This window comes from Pygoscelis adeliae, unplaced genomic scaffold (genome assembly GCF_000699105.1).
Source record: "Pygoscelis adeliae isolate BGI_AS28 unplaced genomic scaffold, ASM69910v1 Scaffold18, whole genome shotgun sequence".
Lineage (NCBI taxonomy): Eukaryota > Metazoa > Chordata > Aves > Sphenisciformes > Spheniscidae > Pygoscelis > Pygoscelis adeliae.
In genome coordinates, this window is record NW_008825558.1 from 2,328,380 (window position 1) to 2,350,560 (window position 22,181).

At 39.3% G+C, this 22,181-nt stretch overlaps 1 protein-coding gene across 1 annotated transcript; it reads left to right on the forward strand.

The window, feature by feature from the left end:
- The first annotated feature begins 3,004 nt into the window (after positions 1-3,004).
- GAN (gigaxonin) lies at positions 3,005-22,169 on the forward strand. Its single transcript, XM_009332328.1, has 11 exons — positions 3,005-3,009; positions 7,694-7,808; positions 8,678-9,028; positions 9,528-9,745; positions 10,701-10,822; positions 11,304-11,416; positions 12,539-12,688; positions 13,010-13,146; positions 13,663-13,791; positions 20,756-20,865; positions 21,639-22,169. Exons 1-11 carry the CDS (start codon positions 3,005-3,007, stop codon positions 21,818-21,820), a joined length of 1,632 nt encoding a protein of 543 aa, XP_009330603.1. The 3' UTR covers positions 21,821-22,169.
- Positions 22,170-22,181: the final 12 nt, after the last annotated feature.

The window sequence follows — 22,181 nt, forward strand, 5'->3', positions numbered from 1 at the left end:
TTGGTCTCAGCTGCACTTACAAAAGGAACTTCCTCCTCGTGTGGACTGACAAATATGAAAAGTAACTAGTGGTTTTAAAGAATTTCTTTCTTCACTCTCTGTTCAGACCTCTTATTTCATATATTGTACAAAGCTTTCTCTCTGTCCTGGTACTGAGTACCAGTGTAGCATTACCTATACATAGGGGAGTATCCAGTCTTCTACTTGTCTCCTGTATTGTATCTATGCCACTACTTAATATTTCCAAGAAAACAAACAAAACAAAAATCACTGTTATGGGCAGCTCCAAAACTCCTTGTTGCCTATCAAGGAAATACATTCTTAATACCATGTAGTTAGTGGCTGTTTTATGTCCTCAGGCATGTTGGTTTACATCTCCTTAACAAGAGCTGTACTAGGCAGCTTAAAGTTGTTCTTGTTTATGGACACGGTTAGTACTCTGAATTGCAGACTCTTGGCTTTTCCTTCTTGTGCTGGTGAAATCCACACTCTTCGTTCCTTTTTCCTCTTGGCCGTGTCATCACTTTCCGTGATAGTCTTGCAGATCTCTGTTTTCCAGCTTCCGGCGTGCCCGGAGTTCTGGTGCCTTCCTCTCTTGGATTCCCTAAGAAACATGGTGCTTGTCACATCTTCCAGCTGTCCCACGGTACTACTCATGCACTTGTAGTTTTGTCCATTCAACTTCATACTTACCAGTGATTATAAAAATCTTTCTCTGACTCTGATGCTTATTTCTCCCATGTGCTATAAGGATAAGTGAGGTATGAAAACCTGATTAAACCAAGTTTTCTCAGCAGGTTCATTGGTGTTTTCCAAATACGATTTTAATAAGTCACAGGAATGTTCAGATTATTAGAGAGACACTACACAGCATTGCATTTCTTAAATATATTTAATGGTAAGTTTAACAGCATCGGTATGGTACTGTACTTGTTCCTTCTAAAAAAGCATTTTTAACCAGTTTAAAAGCAGAGTTAATTTGAAAGAAGACGTATTTTCAAGTAACATACAGTTAATTTCTTGGTTTAAAACTGTATTCCAGAAATGTCTTCCTTTGCTTTTCCAAGAAAGTCCTAGTTCCAACTTGCATTCTAATAGGTGTAACTGCTGTTTAGTAGAAAGCTAAATTTTCAACTGATGTGGACTGGAAATCTCATGAATCGTCTAGTGAGTGACCTTTGAGTGTCATGGATAGCACAAAAATGGCATAAATATGATACAGATTTAGTTACTTAAGGAGATGCTTTGATGAATGTTCCATGTGAGCTAGCCTGCTGCCCATTGAGGAACAGGGATTAGGTATTTTTTCCCCACCTTTTAAAAACAGAGAAAGAAAAAAGCCCAAACCCACCTTTCTAAATCCAGTGGCCGGTATTTCTAATAGAAGTAGGTACATAGCAGATCTGTGCTTCATGTGAGAAGAGCGGAAGAGATGACTGCGTAACCAGGTGTACTCGGCTACACGCATAGATGAGGCCGAGCTGCGCTTCATGCTGCGTACGAGGTGCATGGCGCAAACCATCGGTGCCCAACAGCCAGCTCATCTGCATTGCTTGTGAGTGACTTGTTTGTAAGCTCAGCTGGTGCAGTTGGTTGGTTGTTTTCTAAGTTGGCTAAAAAAACCCCGAAGTAAAATGAAATGGCAGGTACTTGCTGTGCTGAGAAGCTCCAAGAGTCCATTCCTGGGGACTGTGTTCGTCAAGTGTGTGTTCTGTCTACTTAGGGCTAACTTGCATGTTTAGGCAAGACGTGCTGGTTGAGGGTAGATTTCCAATCTAGATTACACTCTAGCTCTGGATGAGCTCAGTGTAGTCAGAGTAACTTCAGATTTTCAGGGTAAACAAGCTCTTCACTGAGTGAAGCCCGTGAGCCCTGTACATGTCCCCTCTGCTGCTGCTGCTGAAGGAATTGCTTTGTTTGTTATCGGGGGTGGGGGAAGCCTTACATTTTTGCCTGACTTAAACTTTCCAAAAGATGAAAAAATTAAGTTATTCCTGGTTGTTGTTTCTTTTAAACCAAGCAAAGCAACTTCTGCAGGTTTTTGTGCTGAGCTGTTAGGTGGACTACTTTGCCTTGAGACCTGAAGTTGCAGTTACAGATAATCTTAAGAAGAGACACATATGAGAGGCATAGCCAAAATCCTCTGAGAGCTGGCACCCTTTGCAGGGTGTGGTGAAGACTGTCTTTTATGAGTGCTGCTAAAGGCCAGGGTGCGACCTCAAAGAAAACCTTCTGATTTGGTTGTAAAATATCTTTTTGGAGGATGGCAGTGGGTGGAGTGAACTGCTGCGTCATGGTTTTGTGTTTGACCTGTTTAATAATGTGATTATTAAGGTTTTTTGTGTGCAGAAAGACCAGCTTTCATGGGAGAAAATGTTGCAGGGATAAAGGCAGACAAATGAAAAAACTTCACCATTAAAATGGTCGATCCTAAGTAGGACTTAATTAGATTTAACATGGAAAGCTTGTACTTGAAAGACTCAAACCTACATAAGGAAGCCCACATCAGGAGGGAGACTAAATTGACCTTATGTTTGCATCAAAAGCAGAATATTTAAGTTTTCTCCTTACAGATGCAAAATCTCAAAGTACTTGCTTCTCATTTTTGAGACTGAGTCATCCCTGTGAGCGTGTTTTAGGTTTGGTGCATGTCTTTGCTGGAAGCATTTGTTGGAGGTATAACTTCATTTTGAAATGCTAGTGCTCTCTGGAGAAGGCCAGAACACTAGTGCAGGTAAAGGATATATCATCAAACCCCAATTTTATTACTCTTTGGTTTGGAACGATGGCTTTGCTACTCTAGTACTAAGGTTTGCTAGTGTGGCAATATTGGCAAAGCTTGTGTGCACTAGCTCTTATGGTTAATCTGGGGCAATATCATTAATTTGGAAAGACAGCTCCTTTCAAAAAGACAAGTGTGTCCCTCTTGTCTCCTGCAGTTTTGTTCCTGACACCCTGCTACAGCTGTGTAAGTAGGTCAGCGAACTGTGTTGTTTGCAATGCGATGACGTGAGAGCAGGTGAAAGTTTTGTGTTGCAGAGCATCAAAACCAAAGCGTCTGTCCTTTGTTTCCCAGATTTTTCAATTGTTGTTCACTGTAAATGTCGTAAACCTGCTTGAGGTGAATGTGGTCTAGAGCATTCTCATTTACAGAGGCGCAATCTTTGCAGACAGGTGTTTTCTTTACCTGTTTAGGTACCAATATACCAGCACTCTTTAAGATTTAAAGCATTCCAAGAGTTAGACTGCTGTTCTCGTTATAACTTATGTCACTATTGTAGGAACACATCGGTTATCTTTTTATAACAGTTCACAAATAAGGCAGAGGTTTTAAAGATAAAAATATTCCCACAGAATTCTGTCTGACTCAGGAAAGCAAGCTTTATCGGTGGCGGCTGAATTCTTTGTCTTGGTTTTCATTTTGTTTGTTGTTTTGTTTGGTTGTGGGTTGTTTTTTTTTTTTTTTAAATTACTATTCCCCTTCCTGTAAACTGTCAACTGTAAAAGGTAGGAAAAACAAGTTTGCAGACACATGGGCCCTTTCTCAATGTGCTTCTCGTGCATCTTAACTGTCCCACAACAGTGCTCACATAGGGACTTGGCTGTAAGGCTGGAAGTATGACCATGTGTTTTTCTTTGTTCTTTTAAAATGAGAGGTAAGTTGGAAGATCCATCTTAATTTTAACAAGAACCGTGGACAGTCTTAAACTTATCTCTTGGGTTTTTTTTTAATTACTTGAATCTGTTTTATGCTGTTAGATGTGAATTGTGACTCCTAGCAATATCAACATTTGTTCTTAAGCCATTGTTTTCATTTTAATGATTTACCTTGCTTATATTGTTGCTTACATACACAGAAGTAGTATTGGATTTTTTTTCCTCGTTCTGCCTTATGTAGTGTCATTTGAGATGACTCATTAGGATTGTATTCCGTAAGTGATGTGGAAGAGCAGATTCTAAATTTGTCACACAGACACAAAACATCAAGACACAACATAAACCCAGTTGTTCTTATGCCACTTGCTCAAGGTGTAGTATGTGCCGAGCAGTTTTCCTGACCAGGTACAAGAGGTTGGGGTGGATGTTATGCATTTATAGAATGCATACATTTATGTTACTGGAAGCAATTTCAACTTAAAATGATGATCTTCTTTAATTAAAAAATGGAAAACATCCTTTTAAAACATGTATGGAGTCACGCTGCTCAAAATTAAATTACTTAAGAAAACAGGATGAAGGAGTTGCCTTGTTTTGTTTCCCCCAGCTCTGTATGTGTCTCAGCTGTGCTCTGCTCCCAGCTAATGCGTTTTCTGGTTGGCTGTAGGGGTTTTATTTCCTTCTAAATCTTGATGTTCTGGTCTTTCATCTGAATTAAGGAAGACCAAGGCAGCCTTTTCTGCTGTGATTTGGCAACTTAGAGTGCTTTTAAAGTAATTAGGAATGTTGTCCAGAGTAGGAAGCTCTCACATGCATGTGCTGCAGCTGGGCACATCTCTGCACCTTGGTTGCTGATTGCCACTTCTAGCTTTCTGCCACACAAATCGTAAGCTGAATAAATCACCATGGGGAAGAGCACGGTGGAAAGAAAACATCCTCCTTCCTGGGGTACTGACAGATTGGAAAACCTCTGCTTAAGCATAGCTAGAAACATTTTTTCTAAAGTGAACTTTTATAGAGGACCAGGGTTAAGTTATTTCACAACGTGCTGTCCGCTCTGTCTTTCTGAACTGGGAACACACGTTTCGAAACTCTCTCATTCTGTCTGTTGCATGTGTTATGACGAGGGTGCCCAGACCTCACTTTGCTAGTGAGGTGTGGGTGCAGGTAACAGCTGATGCTGGGTGATGCAAGAGGAGGCATGGCTCCTTGCCCTTCGCTTACATACCTCCTACTTTTTTCCCCTCCTTCAGCTTTCTTTCCACATTAGACTCACAATTTTCTAGCCCCAAACCTGGTTACAATATGTCCTTGCATCGTTTTTTTCCTCCCCTCTTCCCAACAGCCAGTGGCCATCCTGCAGTACTGGATGTGAGCGACAAGGAGTACCTCCAACTGCTGTTTGGGAACTGTTCTCATGTCACAGCTCAGAAATGTTTGTACCCAAAAAAATAACCTAGTAGTTTATTAGCTAACAAATTAGTGTGACAGATGGATAACTACTGCTTCTCGGGACAGATGACAGGAACAAAGCTTAGTCTGAACTGGGATGCATTTGCATAAGGTGTGAATATTTGCCCACATACGAGTATCTATAACTTTGCAATCAGTGGATTTGTTCTCAAGGTTATTTTTCTGCTTTGAGTTTGTGTTTTGACCTTGCATCAGTGGTTGGTTTATTTCTTTTCAGGTTAACAACTGTTGATGCCTAAAAAAGTACACAGTAATTAGAACATCTAGCCTGATAAGACCCAAAACCTTTGAACAACACTTTCTTGTTACTAGGAGGCGTCAGTGTAAAGTCCATGCAAGAGGTGATTTAGCTTGGGTGTGTACAGGTGATGCTAAGATGAAAGTTAGTGATAAGTAGCACTAGTCCTTTCCCTAATCTCCCCATTAGTGCTAGCATGCAACATGTTTATTACATGCCTTGCATCTGTTTTAAGCCCCACAATGTGTTGGACTACTCAGATTCTGTGTAGATACTGCTGTGTATTTGACCATGCCAGCTACTCATACGTACCTGATACGTATGAAATACAGATAACCGTCTGACTGTCTCTCTTTTCTGGTGAAGGAAGCCAGATGCTGCAAACCTTGATACATTTTATGTCAAATTAAAAGAAAACACAGTTTCATGCCAGGAAACAAGATGCAGCTTTCATTACAAACCAAGAAACCCAAAGGTCGAGTATGTTGGCCTAACTAAAATTGAGATAGTTTGGATAGGCTTGAAAATGTGTGTAAAGAAGCCTTGATACTGGGTTAGAGTTGAAAACACGTGTTACTTTGTGTGTATATTCTCTTTCATTCATTTGGAGTTGTAGGCATGAAAAATGCACATTTCACGTGGGCAAGGATGGCGTGCATCGAGATGCACGTTGTACAGGATTGCTTAAGCTGCGTATTTGGTTTAGAAGTTTTCAGCTGACAAGTTGCAAATCAATGTCTGCTATTGCAGCACGTGCTTTATTGGAAGTCACGTAGACTGTTTAGAGAACAGGCTTAATTTTTCCAATCTCATTCCAAGTGTTAGGAAATAAACAATTTCTAATCCAGATTATATTGTTGTTGTTATTATTTGTATTATAACTTGTGCTAGGTGCTGTACAAACACAGAATGAAGCAGCTTAGCTTCAGACCTTGTACAGTCATCCGTATGCATCAGTAGCGTTATCTCCCAGAGTGTTCTGCTGGCTGGTGATGGGTCTCTTGCAGCATAGGAAAGCAATGTGAAAACAAGACCACAAATATGATTAACTTCAGGGCTAAAATTACCATCTTTATTCACACTTAAAAATAGCTCCTTATAGACTAGGATTTTATTTGACGTGAGTTATATCTTATTTTGTGAGAAACTAATTTATTCTGATATGAGGAAGTGAAGCAGAATCTGCCCTTAGCTAAGTCCTATTTATGTATTTACTTAGTATGAGTGTGGATAGCAGAAGACTGCGACAAACTGGATGCTTTCAGCTTAGCAAAGCCACAGCTTTTCACATTAAGAAACTAATTATATCTAAGAATATATTCAAATGAATATAAAAATGTTTTTAAGGCTTTTATTTTAATGTGCTGTGATGTAGATGTCTATATATACACAGAGGTAGTGCAACAAGTTTTCTGGTCTTTATATAATGTATTCTTCATTGCCTAAAGTATAGAAAAAAGATGTTCAAAATGATCTTTTAGCTCTTGTTGCTGTTTTCACTGAGCTGGTGGACACTATTCCTTTTCGAACACTTAAAGTTGTCTTTCCTGGAAAAAGCGTTTGCACTAACAGATGATGGAAAGCAAAGCTGTCTGTTGTATTATTATTATTATTATTTCCTCATCTTTTCTCCCAGTCCCCCTCCATTCTGTTCAAAGGCACATTAAACTGTTCCTGGTATTTTTAAAGAAATTGCTCATAAGTGAAGCACGTCCACTGATGTAGATGAATATTTAAAGCTCGGCTGAGCAGCACATGGGCTGTTTCCTACAACTGTGAGTGCGCGGTTTGGTTACGGCCAGGCATAGCATTAGGCTGATAACATCATAAACTACACAAAATGGTAATGCAATCCAAATATTTGTGCTGCCAGTCTATATTCTGATCACATCTGCTCACTGTAATTATTTTTTTCTTGGTAAAGTGTTTTTTGTTTTGTTTTTTTTTTTTCCCCCAACCCCTTTATGAAAGCAAATTCTTGTTTCATCTGTCAGCAGAGCTGCTGTTCTATCTGAAGTTCTGAGTGGAGTTTTTGAATACTTGCGATGAATGAGCTGGGAAAAAAATTACTTTGTCCCTTTGACGCCATGGGTAGTTTGCAAGGCTGATGTATTTGTTCAGTTTGGAAATGTGATGAGCAATATTAGAGACCATACTTACATCCTTTTCATGCTAATTCATGGAAACAATTTTCACATCATATTGTAAGGTTTTAACATCTCTGTTACAGCTCAAGTGATCTGTAGCTAGCATTTGTTTCTTCAGAAAACTGAGAGCAAGCAATGCCCAGGATGTGAGCTTTTTTTTTCTTTTCTTCTCTCTTAGAACAAAATTGAATTATAATCCTCCAAAGGATGATGGCTCAACCTACAAGATTGAACTTGAAGGGATATCTGTTGATATCATGAAAGAGATACTAGATTACATCTTCAGTGGGCAGGTATGGTATTAAAAAAAACCTATATGGAAATTGAAACTACTTGGCAAAATAACCTGGGTTTTCACACTGCTATCCTGAAAGATAAACCTGTCGAGGTTTAAAGCTTTGTGATAAAACTTCCACAAAGTGATATATCACACTGGGGCTGTGCGTGTGAAGTAGAGGCAACAGGCTCTGCAGGAGTCATCTCTGCTCTTCTCGTGCAGTGAGGGAGGACTCTAAAAGAGTCAATGTCAAATGCTTGTATTAAAATTTGTGGCTACCTTCAGTAACCTGCTTTAAAACATGCAGTCCTTGACAGCTGTAGAAGATAACCGGTTTGATAGCAATAGAGGTTGAGACCCCATCACTGAACATTACAGTCTATGAGGCATCCCCCCTTGCTGACCCTCGTGCCCACCTCTCCAGCCTCTTGTTGCTGACAGCACGCCCCTTCAGATCTTTGTGCCAGTAGCCTTAGCAGGAATTCAAGTTGGTGTGTCCGGTTTATTCGGAACCAGATTGAGATTGCTGAATGAGTTTAACTTTCAGCAGAAAAAGAAAAGGCAGACGTGGCTTGAAATTCTCTTCTGGACATGCATTTTTAAAAATTATTTATTGCAGCAAAATTCACTTTAGGATCCCAGATTAGATGAGCAATTTTATGGTTACTTCAGGCGCAAAATTCTGCTTGATACCTTCTGTCAAGCAAATGCCTTTCCATCCCTGTGTTAATTTATAAACGTGTAGTAGTCATATCAATTTGTCGTAGTTTTTACACTGGCATTAATACTCCATTTTTCAGCCACTGAGAATGAGTGTAATGAACGCAGACATGTTGTGAAACAAATGAGTGATAGTAGCTATAACTTCTAAATTAATTCTTGCAGATCAGGCTAAATGAAGAAACTATCCAAGATGTGGTACAGGCAGCTGATCTCCTGCTGCTTACAGACTTAAAAACTCTCTGCTGTGAGTTTTTAGAAGGTTGCATAGCTGCTGAGAACTGTATTGGTATTCGGGACTTTGCACTGCACTATTGTTTGCATCATGTTCACTACCTTGCCTCAGAGTATCTGGAAACTCACTTTCGAGATGTCAGCAGCACAGAGGAATTCTTGGAACTGACTCCTCAAAAACTGAAAGAAGTACTGTCGATGGAAAAGCTCAATGTTGGAAACGAAAGATACGTCTTTGAAGCGGTGATTAGGTGGATTTCTCATGATTCAGAATCGAGAAAGGTCAGGACATCCAAATGTTTATATTTTGAATGTGGCCCAAATTGGTGTGTTTGTTCTAATTGGTGGGAACTTAAAATAGATACACTTCTTTCAGGGCTAATCTTGCACTTACAGAGTTAGTTGAATTTTGCCTGAAATGCAGACAGCAATATTGCAGTAAAAGGGTGAAAGCTGTGTTGATGATGTATCATCTGCTGTCTTTATCATTTAGTAGGCATTAAGAAAAAAAGTATCTTTTTGGCATTTGATGATATAATCTTGTTTTTGTAGATATAGTCTTGTTTTTGTAGAGAGAAAGCAAGTAGCACGTTTGTAGTGAAACTTTGAAGACTTGATGCATTTTCTTAATAACATTGTGTTGTAGGTTTTGTTATTACTTCCAAATATAAAAAATATTCTTTTAAGTTTTTGGTAAGTATGGAAGCATCTGTATGTACGAGTGCCTTAATGCTGTTTTGTAACATTTGGGGGATTTTCTGGCATTTATCTCTGTCTGTAGGTTCACATGAAGGATGTCATGTCAGCGGTGTGGGTTTCGGGCTTAGATGCAGCGTATTTACGTGAGCAGATGATGAGCGAACCACTGGTACGGGAGATCGTCAAAGAATGCAACAATATTCCCCTCACGCCGCCCCAGCAGGGAGAGGCGATGCTGGCCTCCTTCAAGCCCCGGGGTTACTCGGAGTGTATAGTGACTGTTGGTGGAGAAGAACGAGTGTAAGTATGAAGTGGCATCACAGGTCGTCACAGCTGGTAAAAATACAAGTGTCTAGCGTTCATGGCATGTCTGAAAACACAGTGTGGTGTGGAGAGAATATGTGCATCTAATGTGGTTATTACTTTGTCATTTGAGTTTGGTTTTAAGTTGGTCAGACACACCTAAACTACCTTTGTGAATGATTTGGCAAAAAATAGTTATTTTGTGATAATTTTCTGACATTCAACATGTAGTAGACTTGGAGTGAGACGTGTTGTTTGTTCAGTAAGAGTTGGCTGGTTGGTTTGGTTGGTTTTTTTTTTATACTGAATAGACTTTACTCAAAATAAGCACAGAAAGTTGGAGAAAGACTTTTCTAATGATCTAAAAAGTTTCTATAATAAATCTTAAAAATAATGAACGTGTGCTTTAACTGTTTTGTTTAGAATAGCTGTGGCTCCAAAAAAAAGTCATTATTGGTGCATCCAAGATGCCAGGTGAAAATTCCTGTTCCGCACAATAATCCCTTTCTCTTCTTGAGTACCCCTTGCAGTAGAGGGGAGGGTTTTGTCCTGTTTAAATAAGTTTAGCACTTAGATGTTTGCTCTTTATAGAAGTGTAATAAATATTCAAATAACATTTTGCACGTCAGTTTGTGGATCGCTTCACTCAGGCATTGCTAATACTCTCTGTCGGTTCTCTTTAGTTTGTTCAAAGTTCCTTCATAAAAAAATGTTACAGGCAGATACAATACAAATGAAGTGCATCTGCTTTTTATGTCTCCAGTCTGTACAAAAATAAATTTACACATATTTGGTTTGGGGGTCTTCTCTTTATCAGGGAAATGCCATGCTTTATGAATATACGTTAAATCATGAACAAACAAGTTTTGAACAAAAGTTGTTAACAGTGAACTCGTAAAACTCTGTCTTGTCTTTCTGGTTTTGTTTGTTCCCTCCCCTACCCTGTGTTCAGATCACGGAAACCAACCTCAGTGATGCGGTGTATGTGTCCTCTTTATGATCCCAATAGACAGCTCTGGATTGAACTTGCTCCTATGAGTATTCCAAGGATCAATCATGGAGTATTGTCAGCAGGTAAAGGGGAACTTTGTATTTGTAAAATCAATATTATGAAAACTTACCAGTGCCTCAAAATCTGAGATAAAGAGAAAATATTATTATAAGCTGTAAATTTGACTGCACTGGGGTTATTTCATGCTTCCCCTTTGTCTGCCCAAAACATTACTTGATTCTGTGAAAATCCCAGTCATCTGAGTGTCTTAAAATCACTATTCCCGCAACATTTTGTGGGAATCTGCTACATCTGTCTCTCCAGGAGTATTTAATGTTTTAAGTAAATCCTAGTTGGTGCATCACTGAATATGTTGAAGAGTATCTGCAGGGGTAGACTTGGGTCCAGATATAAGTATGTGCTTTACCTTCTCCAGTCCAGAGTTTGACCTGTGACTGGTCTGAACTTCTTAGTGAATTCCAGGGTACAGCTCACCAGTCACGTCTTGCTCAGTGTACAGGTGTGAGTCCTGTTTTTAAGATCATGTTACATTTTGTTTTACAGAAGGATTTTTATTTGTGCTTGGTGGTCAGGATGAAAACAAGGGAACGCTAAGCTCTGGAGAGAAATATGATCCAGATACCAATTCATGGAGTTCCTTACCACCAATGAATGAGGCAAGATCATTATCTAACTGTTGGGATTTAAGTTTTTACTTTGGCAAAATGTTCCTTTTCTTCTGCAAAATTTTATTCTGAATCTCCAGTCACTTGCATCTTACACATTCAAAATCATGCTACAGACTGACTTCTGTTTATATTCTGTTGTTATACTTGTGGTCTGATACTTACTGCCAGATCTGGAAAAACTAAACAATTAGTGAAGAGCTAGCTGTAAAGATGAACTACAAAATTTCAGGAATTTCATAATGAATCGGTCATATAGTATACTTAATGTTCTGTGTATACTGCCTTTCTAAAACAAGACAACTCTTAAATGGACAAAAGGATCAGACTGTGCAGAAAAGATGGACAGAGGACTGGCCAACATACAGAACTTGGCTTGCACAGACATATTTAGGTTTGGTTTGAGTTAATGCTTCCTTCTTCATATTTGCATTCCATCAAAAACTAACAGTTTATTATTTGTAAACATATATCCTTAATACACCTGTGTTTTTATCTTCTTAAATCAGCATAGGGTGTTTATTAAGAAATTGTTTGCCACAGGATTTTCCTCATTACAGTCTCTGGTTGGCAAAGGCCTGTAGTTTTGGCCACATTTGTAGTTACGATGCGTTAAGTTTCCTGCTTACTCTGAGTAAGACTTTACGATACACTGTGTTTCCTGTTTGCTGTTTACTCACCCCTGTGAGACTGAGGGTATCTGTGCTCCTACATACAAAATAGAAGAGCTGCCTTTGCACAGATAATGGGTCCCAGTTTTGCTGCTGTAGAGACCTGAAAGCAACAGCTTCATTGTGGAGACCACTACTATGCAAACTGAAATACGGCCAAGCTCTGTTCTTAGGTTTCTGTGTGGTCTCTGGCTTTTGCTGCTCTGTCTTTTTTGAATACCCTTTGTTTTGTTTAGTTGAATAAATTAATAATCTTATTCTGGAGTTTAGGACTTCACCATTTAAAACCAAACCAAAAAATCCAAAACAAAACCCAAAAAACCAAAAACCAGGCATAACACCAATATCACTTTGCAGGCAGATGTGCTGAAAAAAAGATAGTATTGACTTATTCACAACGGCAGTTATGTTTTACAATGTTGACTTTATTGATATTCCTTAGGCACGACATAATTTTGGTGTGGTAGAGATTGATGGAATTCTGTATATTCTGGGAGGTGAGGATGGTGAAAGGGAGCTAATCTCTATGGAGAGCTATGATATTTATAGCCGGACCTGGACCAAGCAGCCAGACTTGACCATGGTTAGAAAGGTAAGAACTATATCGTATGTTATCACATTACTTATTGTTAAGTAGTTAATGCCAACATACATATATATTATTTTTTTTTCAACCTTTTGCTTCAAGGAGAAGCTGTAACAAATAGTCTCAAAATGAAATGAGGGAGAGCAGCTTCTTTATTTATATACCAAAACAAAACTGTGGCTGAGAGTTTTTATGCACAGCATTGTTTGACATGCGGTACAGGCAACACAAATACATACGTGCGTGTATGTGTATATAGTTAGTTTTGAGCTCTCAATACTGTGCATTTGTGTGTAATTTTAGATGTACTTTTTCTTTTTCCACAAGATTGGCTGCTATGCAGCTATGAAGAAGAAAATCTATGCAATGGGTGGAGGCTCCTACGGAAAACTGTTTGAATCTGTTGAGTGTTATGACCCTAGGACTCAGCAGTGGACAGCAATCTGTCCTCTGAAAGAGAGAAGGTGAGTGAAAATGGAAGGGGGGGACTAGATTGCTGTGTACAACCTTCTTTAACACTGTGATGAGAGGAAGTTGTCCTTTCTCTGATGAATCCCTGAAGATGCCTGTGAGAGGCCCTATGAATTTCACCATGTCTTTCTGAATCATGGTGGCCTGTAGTTAACATGTGGCTGAGTAAAGAGAAGCACCCAAGCAATAAATACGAATTTTGTAGACATACACTCCTGATGTCACAATTAATGCTACGCTGATGCAAAATGAAAACCAGAAATTGTAGTTCAATTGGAACTTCAGATTTTGACCAGAGATAAATGCTTTGCTGTTTTGTTCTTTTACATGGTCTGAATTAAGTGCTTACAACTCATATTCACGACTCATCTAATCTTGTTGAGCATAAAAGGGGTGTGTGTGTATATAAATTAAAAAAAGGTAAAAAAAAATGGAGAAAGTTCAGAAGGATATATGAAATGGTTTTGATATGTTGCATTTATTTTTGTTTTTCTTATTTGGATTCTCAGATTTGGGGCAGTGGCCTGTGGAGTTGCCTCTGAGCTTTATGTATTTGGCGGGGTCAGGAGTCGTGATGACAGTCAAGCCAGTGAGATGGTGACGTGCAAATCTGAATTTTATCATGATGAGTTTAAAAGGTAACTAGCTGCAGCTATAAACATAGAAAACAGATGCCTTACACACTCGCCTGTCTGTTCCCCCTCCCTTGCTCCAGCACTTCAAAGTATATTAGATCTTTGCCATGCGTCTCTGTTACTCATTCTACCTTTTATGATCCAGTATGGCTGCTACCAAATGTCCATCTACTTCAGTGGCTTGTCCCTCTAAGGTACCAAGGCTAAAGCCCTGGGCCACCGTGTCAGTCTCGAGTGCCCCTGAATGGGAGAAACACCTTGATCATACAGGTAGTTTGCCTGGTTCTTCCCCTGCACTCTGCAATTACCGGTGCCCCCCACCCGTACTCATGCCCTAGGCTCCTCGTGAGTGCTCATGGAGGAGTGTAAGTACGTACAGGATACTTCTCCATGATCCAGTCCTATCTCCAGGGATTTGCAGCTTAGGGAATTCCTAAGCTAGAGATAAGAAATCTCATGCATTTTTGTTCCAAGCATTTACAGCTGATTGCTTTTTGAACCCACGTAGGCTTTTGCCATAGGAAACACACTATGGATGCTATACACTCCACAGCCACCTCGACACAGTGTGCATGGCTTATCTCCTTTTGTTTGTTTTGAATCTGCTTCTGATTACTTAATTTGTTACCTCTTGGCTCTGGCATTGGAATCCACCTTACTACGAGTGGTAATTATTCAAAATGTTAAATTAGACAAAATTTTGTGTCTAGTCACCTTATTCTCCAGTCCTAACCGACAAGCTTTTGGTTCCTCCAGTGTTTTTTTCTTGCATATAACTATAAATTGGACGATTCTCTTTTTTATAAACTAAATTGAAATAAGACTTTGTGGTCAGATGTTTCAAGGCTTGTTGACAGTGGAGGAGATTAATATGTCTGTGTTACAAGTCAAGACTGATTTATGATGTGATCTGCATAAAAGCACTCAAAAATAGAATGGTAGATGTACGTTCATTATATAATTTTCTTGCAAGAGGCAGATGTAAAGAGACTTTAATCTGTGTATGAAGATGTCTTGTGTGATGTCCAAACTAGCTATAATCGAGTGAAGCTGGAGAAAAAACACTCTTTAAAGTGGTTATCAGAAGCAGACAGATAAGAGAGGCTATTGCTGCTGATGCTGTCTAGAGTTTTCTAGCCTTATGGGGGTGTGGGGAAATGCTAAAAGCTGATTAACTTTTTGGCAAGAGGTCTTTGAAAGGGAAAGAATTCTGGAAAGAAGTGCTCCTCTATCTCCTGCTTGCTACTTTTAGTTGATTTGCCTGAAATATTTCCAGGCTGATTCTGTTCTTCAAAAAGTGATAGATAATAGCTCACGATTCTGCACCAGCAACTGTTGTAAACCTGTTTCACTGGATGATATAGACTGAGCTTTCATAAAGTGGAGCTTGAAAAATCTCGGAGGCTTCAGCCTAGGTGCTGCAGGTGAGTCCTTGGTGCCACCTGCTGACTGCAGCACAGACGCCTGCCCGGCAGTATTTCTAATGTGTGTATTTGTGTCTTTGCTTGGTGGCACCCCAGAGGTGTTACAGGATCCAAGTAAAATTATAATAAAAATCCGGTTGCTTCAGGACTTGTTCTAGCACCCCGTATTTTGTGTGCGTGGCACGAGGGCTGTGCTGGCACAGGGGAAGATGAGGCAGCAGCAAGTTTAGAAATTTAACTCAGCATAAATTTGTGCTTGCACTGCAGATGGCTCACAGGTTGTGTGTTTTCCTTTGGAAACGGAGGGCCAGCAAAGACCGGGACGATGGCCACCTCTGCTTCTAGCGCTGCTAGCTGCGGTTTGTGCCTCTGCTCTCCATTTTGGAAGGCCCCCGGTTCCAGTCCCGGGAGGCAGAAGGGGTGTTACCGGCCAGAAGAGGGTGCAGTGTTACTGCGTTATGTTCTAGCACTCCAGCTCGTGGGGTCTAACAGTTACCCCGAATTTTGGTACCCTGGGAGTGCTGTGCAGGATGGATGCCTTTAAGGGTGGCTGTGGCAGTGACTGTGAGACCTGAGCAGTTGTACCTATGTGGAAAAGAGAGAAGATAGCCATAAAGGGACTTCCCTTCAGAATGCAGTTAGCAAATGCTTCTGCCTGCCAAATACTGAGACAAAATACTTTGTTGTCTGGTACGCTTCTTTGAAGTAACATTGAATCTGGAAAATTATCATAATTTCATTATATAGTGTTTCACAAATATCAAATGAATACCAAATGAAGGCAAGTCGACTCTCTGGAAAACATGAGGGTATTATTTCCTGGGCTGATTCAGAAATAGCAGAAGACAAACCTAAATCACTTTATCTTGAGTGAAGGATGAAAGCTTAAATAATATGCTTCTCTTAAGTCTGTGAAAACCTTATGCTAAATACCGATGTGTGTGTGTGTTTGATTAGTTAAGCAATTCCACTTGCAGCGGGTGTCATATGCTCTGCTGTGCATCATTACTTGAGAGTAAAGCATAACTGATGCTATAGATTGTCCACCTGTGGTAAAATCTCACTCGCTCAGTTCCTTAGTGCATATATATATATATATGCACTTAGATATATACAAAGACTGATTCTTCATCTTAAACATTATGCAGTTGCTACAAGGTGATTAATTTATAATTGATAAGTGTGTTTATTTCCTCAGCAAGTTTCTGAAACAAATAAAGGTAATTAGTCCCCTTCAAACCAGCAGCTTCAAGAAGTCATCATGAAGGATATAAGCACCTTCAGACTCCACAGCGCATATTCTTTTTGTAGTGACAGTGAAGGAATAATACTGGAACTGTCAAAGCTGAAATACCACATTGACAGTGTATGTGTATGTTATTGACAGAAGTCCAAAAGTGTTGGCTTAAGAGAGATTTGTGGAAAGGAGGAATATGTTTGCAAGAGCATTTAGCAGCAGTGGGTCAAAAGCACAGCACATAAATTCTAGCAGTCTCAAACCAAAATTCAAAGTGTTTTTTTAATGGTTGCATATCGGTATTGCATACTTCATAATGAGCTACAGACTTTTCCAGCTGTTTTTAAGTAAGTGCAGAACTCCAGCATGTTCACTTTCTTTTTGAATGGAAAGAATTTGTTGTACTGTGAGTTCAGCCATCAGATATTGTTGGTTTACAGGTACGTGCAGCAATGCACGCGTGTGTGATCTGCATTGTTTTTCATGTACCTCAGCTCTCATTACCTGAGAATACAGGACCTAGCATCATCCTAGGCATCCAGAGTCCACGAGGATCTGAGTTACGGGGTTTCCTTAGTGTATGTGTCTAAGTATGTACTTACATCAGTATATAAACATATCAATTCATATAAACCAGCATAATTCTGGCTTGAATTGGATTAAAGGACTGAAGTTTAATTTGTTTAATATTGCTTACTTTGACAGTAACTTAGTCCAGAATAACTCACAGTGCACAGTCTTTCAAAATTGTTATTCTTAACCATGACACGGACTTTTCTAAAGACTAGGAATATGCCGAGATCTTCATATGAGCAAAAAAATGAACACTGAGACTCCTGTTAAACTGTACTGTATAAACAAGTAACAAAATAAATGAAGTGAGACAGAGTAGTAGCATACACATGAAATGTAGACAGGATAATGTAGAAAATAATTCTCATATTTAAAGTACTTATGTAACTGAGATTTTTCAATTAATAAGTGTTTTGTCAGCCTGTCTTTAGTCATGTGCATGAGTGAATTTAAGTGAACCGGGGATAGAAAATGTACGTCAGACAGCAGGTTTTTTCAGGATGTAGATTTTTTTTTTCCAAAGGCTATAGATTGAACTTTGTGTGCATTATATCCTGTTTTTTAAAATATTGATCAAGCTAAAAATAGATTTAAAAAAAAGTTAAAGTGTGAGGTGGAGATGTAAGGGTATCCTTTGCTCAATGATCCAGTGTTGGTCTACTCCATAAAAAGCAGGAAGTCTTAACTACATATTAAAGACCTTGATGGGTCAGTCTTTCCTTCTACCAGAGTTCATAATTTATTATATGCCTTTTTGCATCACATAGGTGTGTGGAGAATTTGATGATGTCTGTACAGACTGGGTTATTTTCTTTTCAGTGTGGATATTTGGAGATATTTAATAGAGCACAAATTGGCTTTAGGATTCTTTGCAAGAGCTGCTGGTGGAGCTCTGTCCTTGAGTATAGCCGCTGCTGCCTTTCACTGGTGGTCTGTAAGTGGGGTAGGCTTTCTTCCTTCTTTTCACGAGCTCCTGGTTCAAAAGCATTATCAAAATTTGCAGGTATTGAGGGGGATAAAAGTGAGAGATACTTGTTCAGAAGCAATACTTGGTAAAAACTCCTTAAAAATATTCTTTTTGCTGCTGGAACAGCGTAAAAATAAGGAAATGCTTTCAGCAGTGTGCAAGTAGTAAACTAAATCGTGACATAGTATGTGTAATTAGGAAGATTCTCTCATTCAGTGTGTAGGAATTTCATTAAAAGAAAGTGCTTATGCAAATGTAATGAGAAAACTAACTGGCTGACTTATAGCGCTGTCAGATGAAAGGAACATGGAGAAGATTTTCATTCATTTGTACGCATGCTTTCACAGCTGCTGTGAGCTTGAGGTGATGTGTCTGGAATATGTTGGTTCTGTATCGCATCTCTATTTACTTCCCATTTGGAAATAAAACAGTTACCATCCTGCTTATTAATTACAGCAGTATGGATGGATTTTTTTGTTTATATCACTTTAAGAGTGAAAAAAAATCAGGATTCCTTCCCCTTTTTTTAATTTGAGTGGAAGCATATTTCAGCTTCAGAGCAGTCCTTTCTGTCTGTGGTTACAGAGGTACATGCCTTCTCCCCTGCTACTCTCGGATTCGGTTTGAGTAGAGCCATCCCAGGGAAGTACGCAAGAGTTATGTTCCAAGGAGTGTTTTCAAATTCCTGAAGACTGTGAATTTTTTGTCATGGTGTTTTTTCCATACTGTTCAAACAGCAGGCACAACCCACATTAAGCTGGAGCTTAGTCAAATTCTGATGAAACGTGACCCCTTGCCCTTCCCGTCTTTGTTCCTTCCTAGTTCTAACTGCTAAAGCTGCTGTAAGCGTTCCTGAAAAGTTGTGCCTGTTTTTTAAAGTATATGCGTTGAGAAAGGCTGAGGATGAATCTTCACAAGCAACTAAGATACTAATATTATCCTTTCTTGATGTGCAGTAGGAAAATGCTTGGGTCCCACAGTGTTGTGGGTTTTTTTATTTAAACCTCAAAACCTGGATTATCTGGTGCAGACAAACCCCTGAAGTTTACATGTTTTCCAAGCTGAGACTTCATCAGTAGCTAGGCTGAAATAATTTAATTTTTTTTTCCCTTCTTCAACATGGTCCTATATTTACTATTAAAAAAAAAAAAAAGGAAAGAAATTGCAGTCTACCTCCTGCATTTCTCTGCCACTTATTCAGTTTTCATAATTCTAGGTAACTTGGTGCTAAAAAGCAGCAGACATGCTGACTGTGTCCTCTTCCCACAGTAAGGAAAGGAAGTGAAGGAAATAGGGTGAAAGGTGTTTTGCTCTGTAACAGAGTTTCTAAATCAGTGTAGAGGACTTCTCCTTTTCTCTGTTCTCAGTTCATCCGTTGTCCTCTGTGATGGCTACAAACCATTCCCGTGCTTTCTGCAGAATCTTAATCCGTCCGTGCATAGCACAGACCAAATAATGGACAGCTAATCCTTTCATTTGGCCTTTAAAAATTGATCTCTCTCTCCAAGATAATTGATACGTAGCGGCCTCTCCTTCAGTGCTAGAAGAGAGTCTTCTGAATCATGAGTTAAAATAATGCAGAATTTTCAAAGGTCAGCAGTATCCGTGAGGTTATTTCCTAACTTCTTCCCTCAAATTAACCAGGGGTGGCCATGAAAATACATGGGAAGCTTTCCAAAGGTTTTTCAAATGTTCCTGTTCTCTGTACATTATTTAATAAAAGATCTAGGAGTAATCACCTAAAATAGCATTGATTTGTCTGTCTTCAGGGTCTAGAAATAGTAACCGTGACAGCATCTGCAAAAGTGCAGCAGCATTTTGTAGAAATTTGTTTCAGAACCATAGAGAGGATGCTGACAAATCTAGATAAATGGGACATCTTTATAAGCCGGTGTCCCATGTGGGTGATGAGTACATACTTACCTGGTTTCCAAAGGCTTCAACTGCTTTTCACTTGGTAGAAAGATCAGGCTGATGTAGTGTTGAAATGAGAATACGCTTAAAGTGAACATAAGGGACTTGTAAGGTTACAGTAGGAGCTAGGAAGTGATTGAAAAGAGCCTGATACGTGATCGGGAAGGTCTGTTTCAATTCCAGGTAACGGACGTTTCTTTTCTTTCCCAAAATCCCTTACCATTTTGATTTCCAGTCTTCTGTCCCTTGTTTAAAGTTAAGCATTGCCAAGTGCTGCATTCTTCTTACTGGACTGGGGATTTCTTGTCACTGATAAAGTGCCATTAAAGAAGTTAGGGAATTATATGGGGGAAGGCACTGCTTAATAAAGAGGCCTTGCTATATAGCAATTTATTTCCCCTCGTATGAACTATTAAGACTTACATGCTTTTATGACTCTACTGATTTTAAGACAAAGCTGCCTAAAATTTTCTCTGTAGAGAAAATTGACTGGCATAGCTGTTGTAGAAGAAGCTCTCTTACATGCCTGCTTTCTTCCAGAAGGTCACACTGGGTGGCTGCAAGAAGAATTTATTCCAGATAGATTACACAGATGAGTGGAGCAATTCTGAAATAAAGTAACTTCAGGATAGAGTATCCCGAGCTTCCTAAGCAGCATACCGATTGCTTTTCCTGACTAGGAAAAGCCAAGACTGTCCTGAACTAGACAATGTTCTCAACAGTTTCTACGTAACGAATTAACTTGTACACTCTGCTTTTGATTCAAAGATGGCAGTTGCAAAAACAACCTGGAATTCCTTTAATGTGCTCAATAAAAATTGCATACCAGTTTTTTTATTATTATTTTCACAGATGGATTTATCTAAATGACCAGAACCTATGTATCCCAACTAGTTCTTCCTTTGTATATGGAGCTGTGCCCATTGGAGCCAGCATATATGTGATTGGAGATCTCGATACAGGTCAGAATTAGAACTAATAACCTCCTGTTGCTTGTCTTCTTCCAGTCTTTTAAATATGTGGCACTAACGAGACCGTATTTTTTTAGAATAAAAGGCTGGGACTATGTTCTGTTAAGTTACTGTTGTCTTCAGGGGAATTATGCTGGACATACAGAAATGTACAGGTTGGTTTTGTACATTGGAGCTCTTCAGAAACGAATTTGGTGCTAAAAGCATTTGTTCCACTAGCAGTTTGAAGATAAGAAGCGATCAAGACTAAGAGTATGTTACTGCATTTGTCTAAATATAAGAAAAAGTGTTAGTGCCTGAGGTTGTTTCTCCCACCTTTGCAGCGGTAAGCAGGTGGTTCTGCGTTTTGGGGACATCGTCCAGTGGTTCATATGGATGTGATAGTGGCTCTTGGCTCTAAATCCCAGCCGAATAAATGTGTACTAACACACACGTTCAATACTCGGCTTTCAGCATCTGGCCACATACTGTAAAAAACATTTGGAAGACTACATGCTTTCATGGCCATATGTACATATATGGCTGTGTAACAGGGCTTTCTACAAAATATGAAAGAGCAAAATTCTGAGTGTGGTGGGTTTAAGTAGATAAGAAATGTCATAGTAGTTTCCTTTTGACAATAATTCCAACCATACGTCCAGAAATTGATTTGTGTTTCTGTGCGTGTTCTTGTTCACGTATTTGCCTTATTAGAGGTTAAATGTGGTGATAGCTACGGTATGTTTTAAGCCTTTTGTCTCTTTTTTGTGCATGTGTGAATACAGGTACAAATTATGACTATGTTAGAGAATTTAAAAGAAGCACGGGAACCTGGCACCGCACTAAACCACTGTTTCCATCGGACCTTCGCCGTACTGGCTGTGCAGCTTTGCGGATCGCAAACTGCAAGCTCTTTCGACTGCAGCTTCAACAAGGATTATTCCGCATTCGTGTACCTTCTCCGTGATCCGTATGCCGACAGTGGAGGAGACTGGAAGAATTCTGCGCAGTCCACCATAATATAGCTCTATATAAAGGAAAAGCTGAGAAATTACAGCTGAAACTTACACTGTATGCTGTGCTTTGGTATGGTAACTGTTTTTGTTTTAAATGCTTAAAAAGCTTGAGTCTCAGTTCTTGTTTCAGGAACAAATAACTTAAGTATACATTACAAAGAAGAGAGGGGGGAGAAATAAAAGGGGGGATTGAGGAAACACCTTCAGTTGTAACCATTTGGAGTTTAAAACGTGTTATTGAAGGAGGATTTTTTTGTGTCTGAAACTGGCGGGAATTGGTATTCCTTTGGTGAATTTTATTGAAAAGCAAAA

Coding starts and splice junctions, on each gene's coding strand:
- GAN (XM_009332328.1), top strand. Junction 13,792..20,755: donor TATCATGATGAGTTTAAAAG/GTAACTAGCTGC, acceptor TTATTTTCACAG/ATGGATTTATCTAAATGACC. Junction 20,866..21,638: donor GATTGGAGATCTCGATACAG/GTCAGAATTAGA, acceptor GTGTGAATACAG/GTACAAATTATGACTATGTT.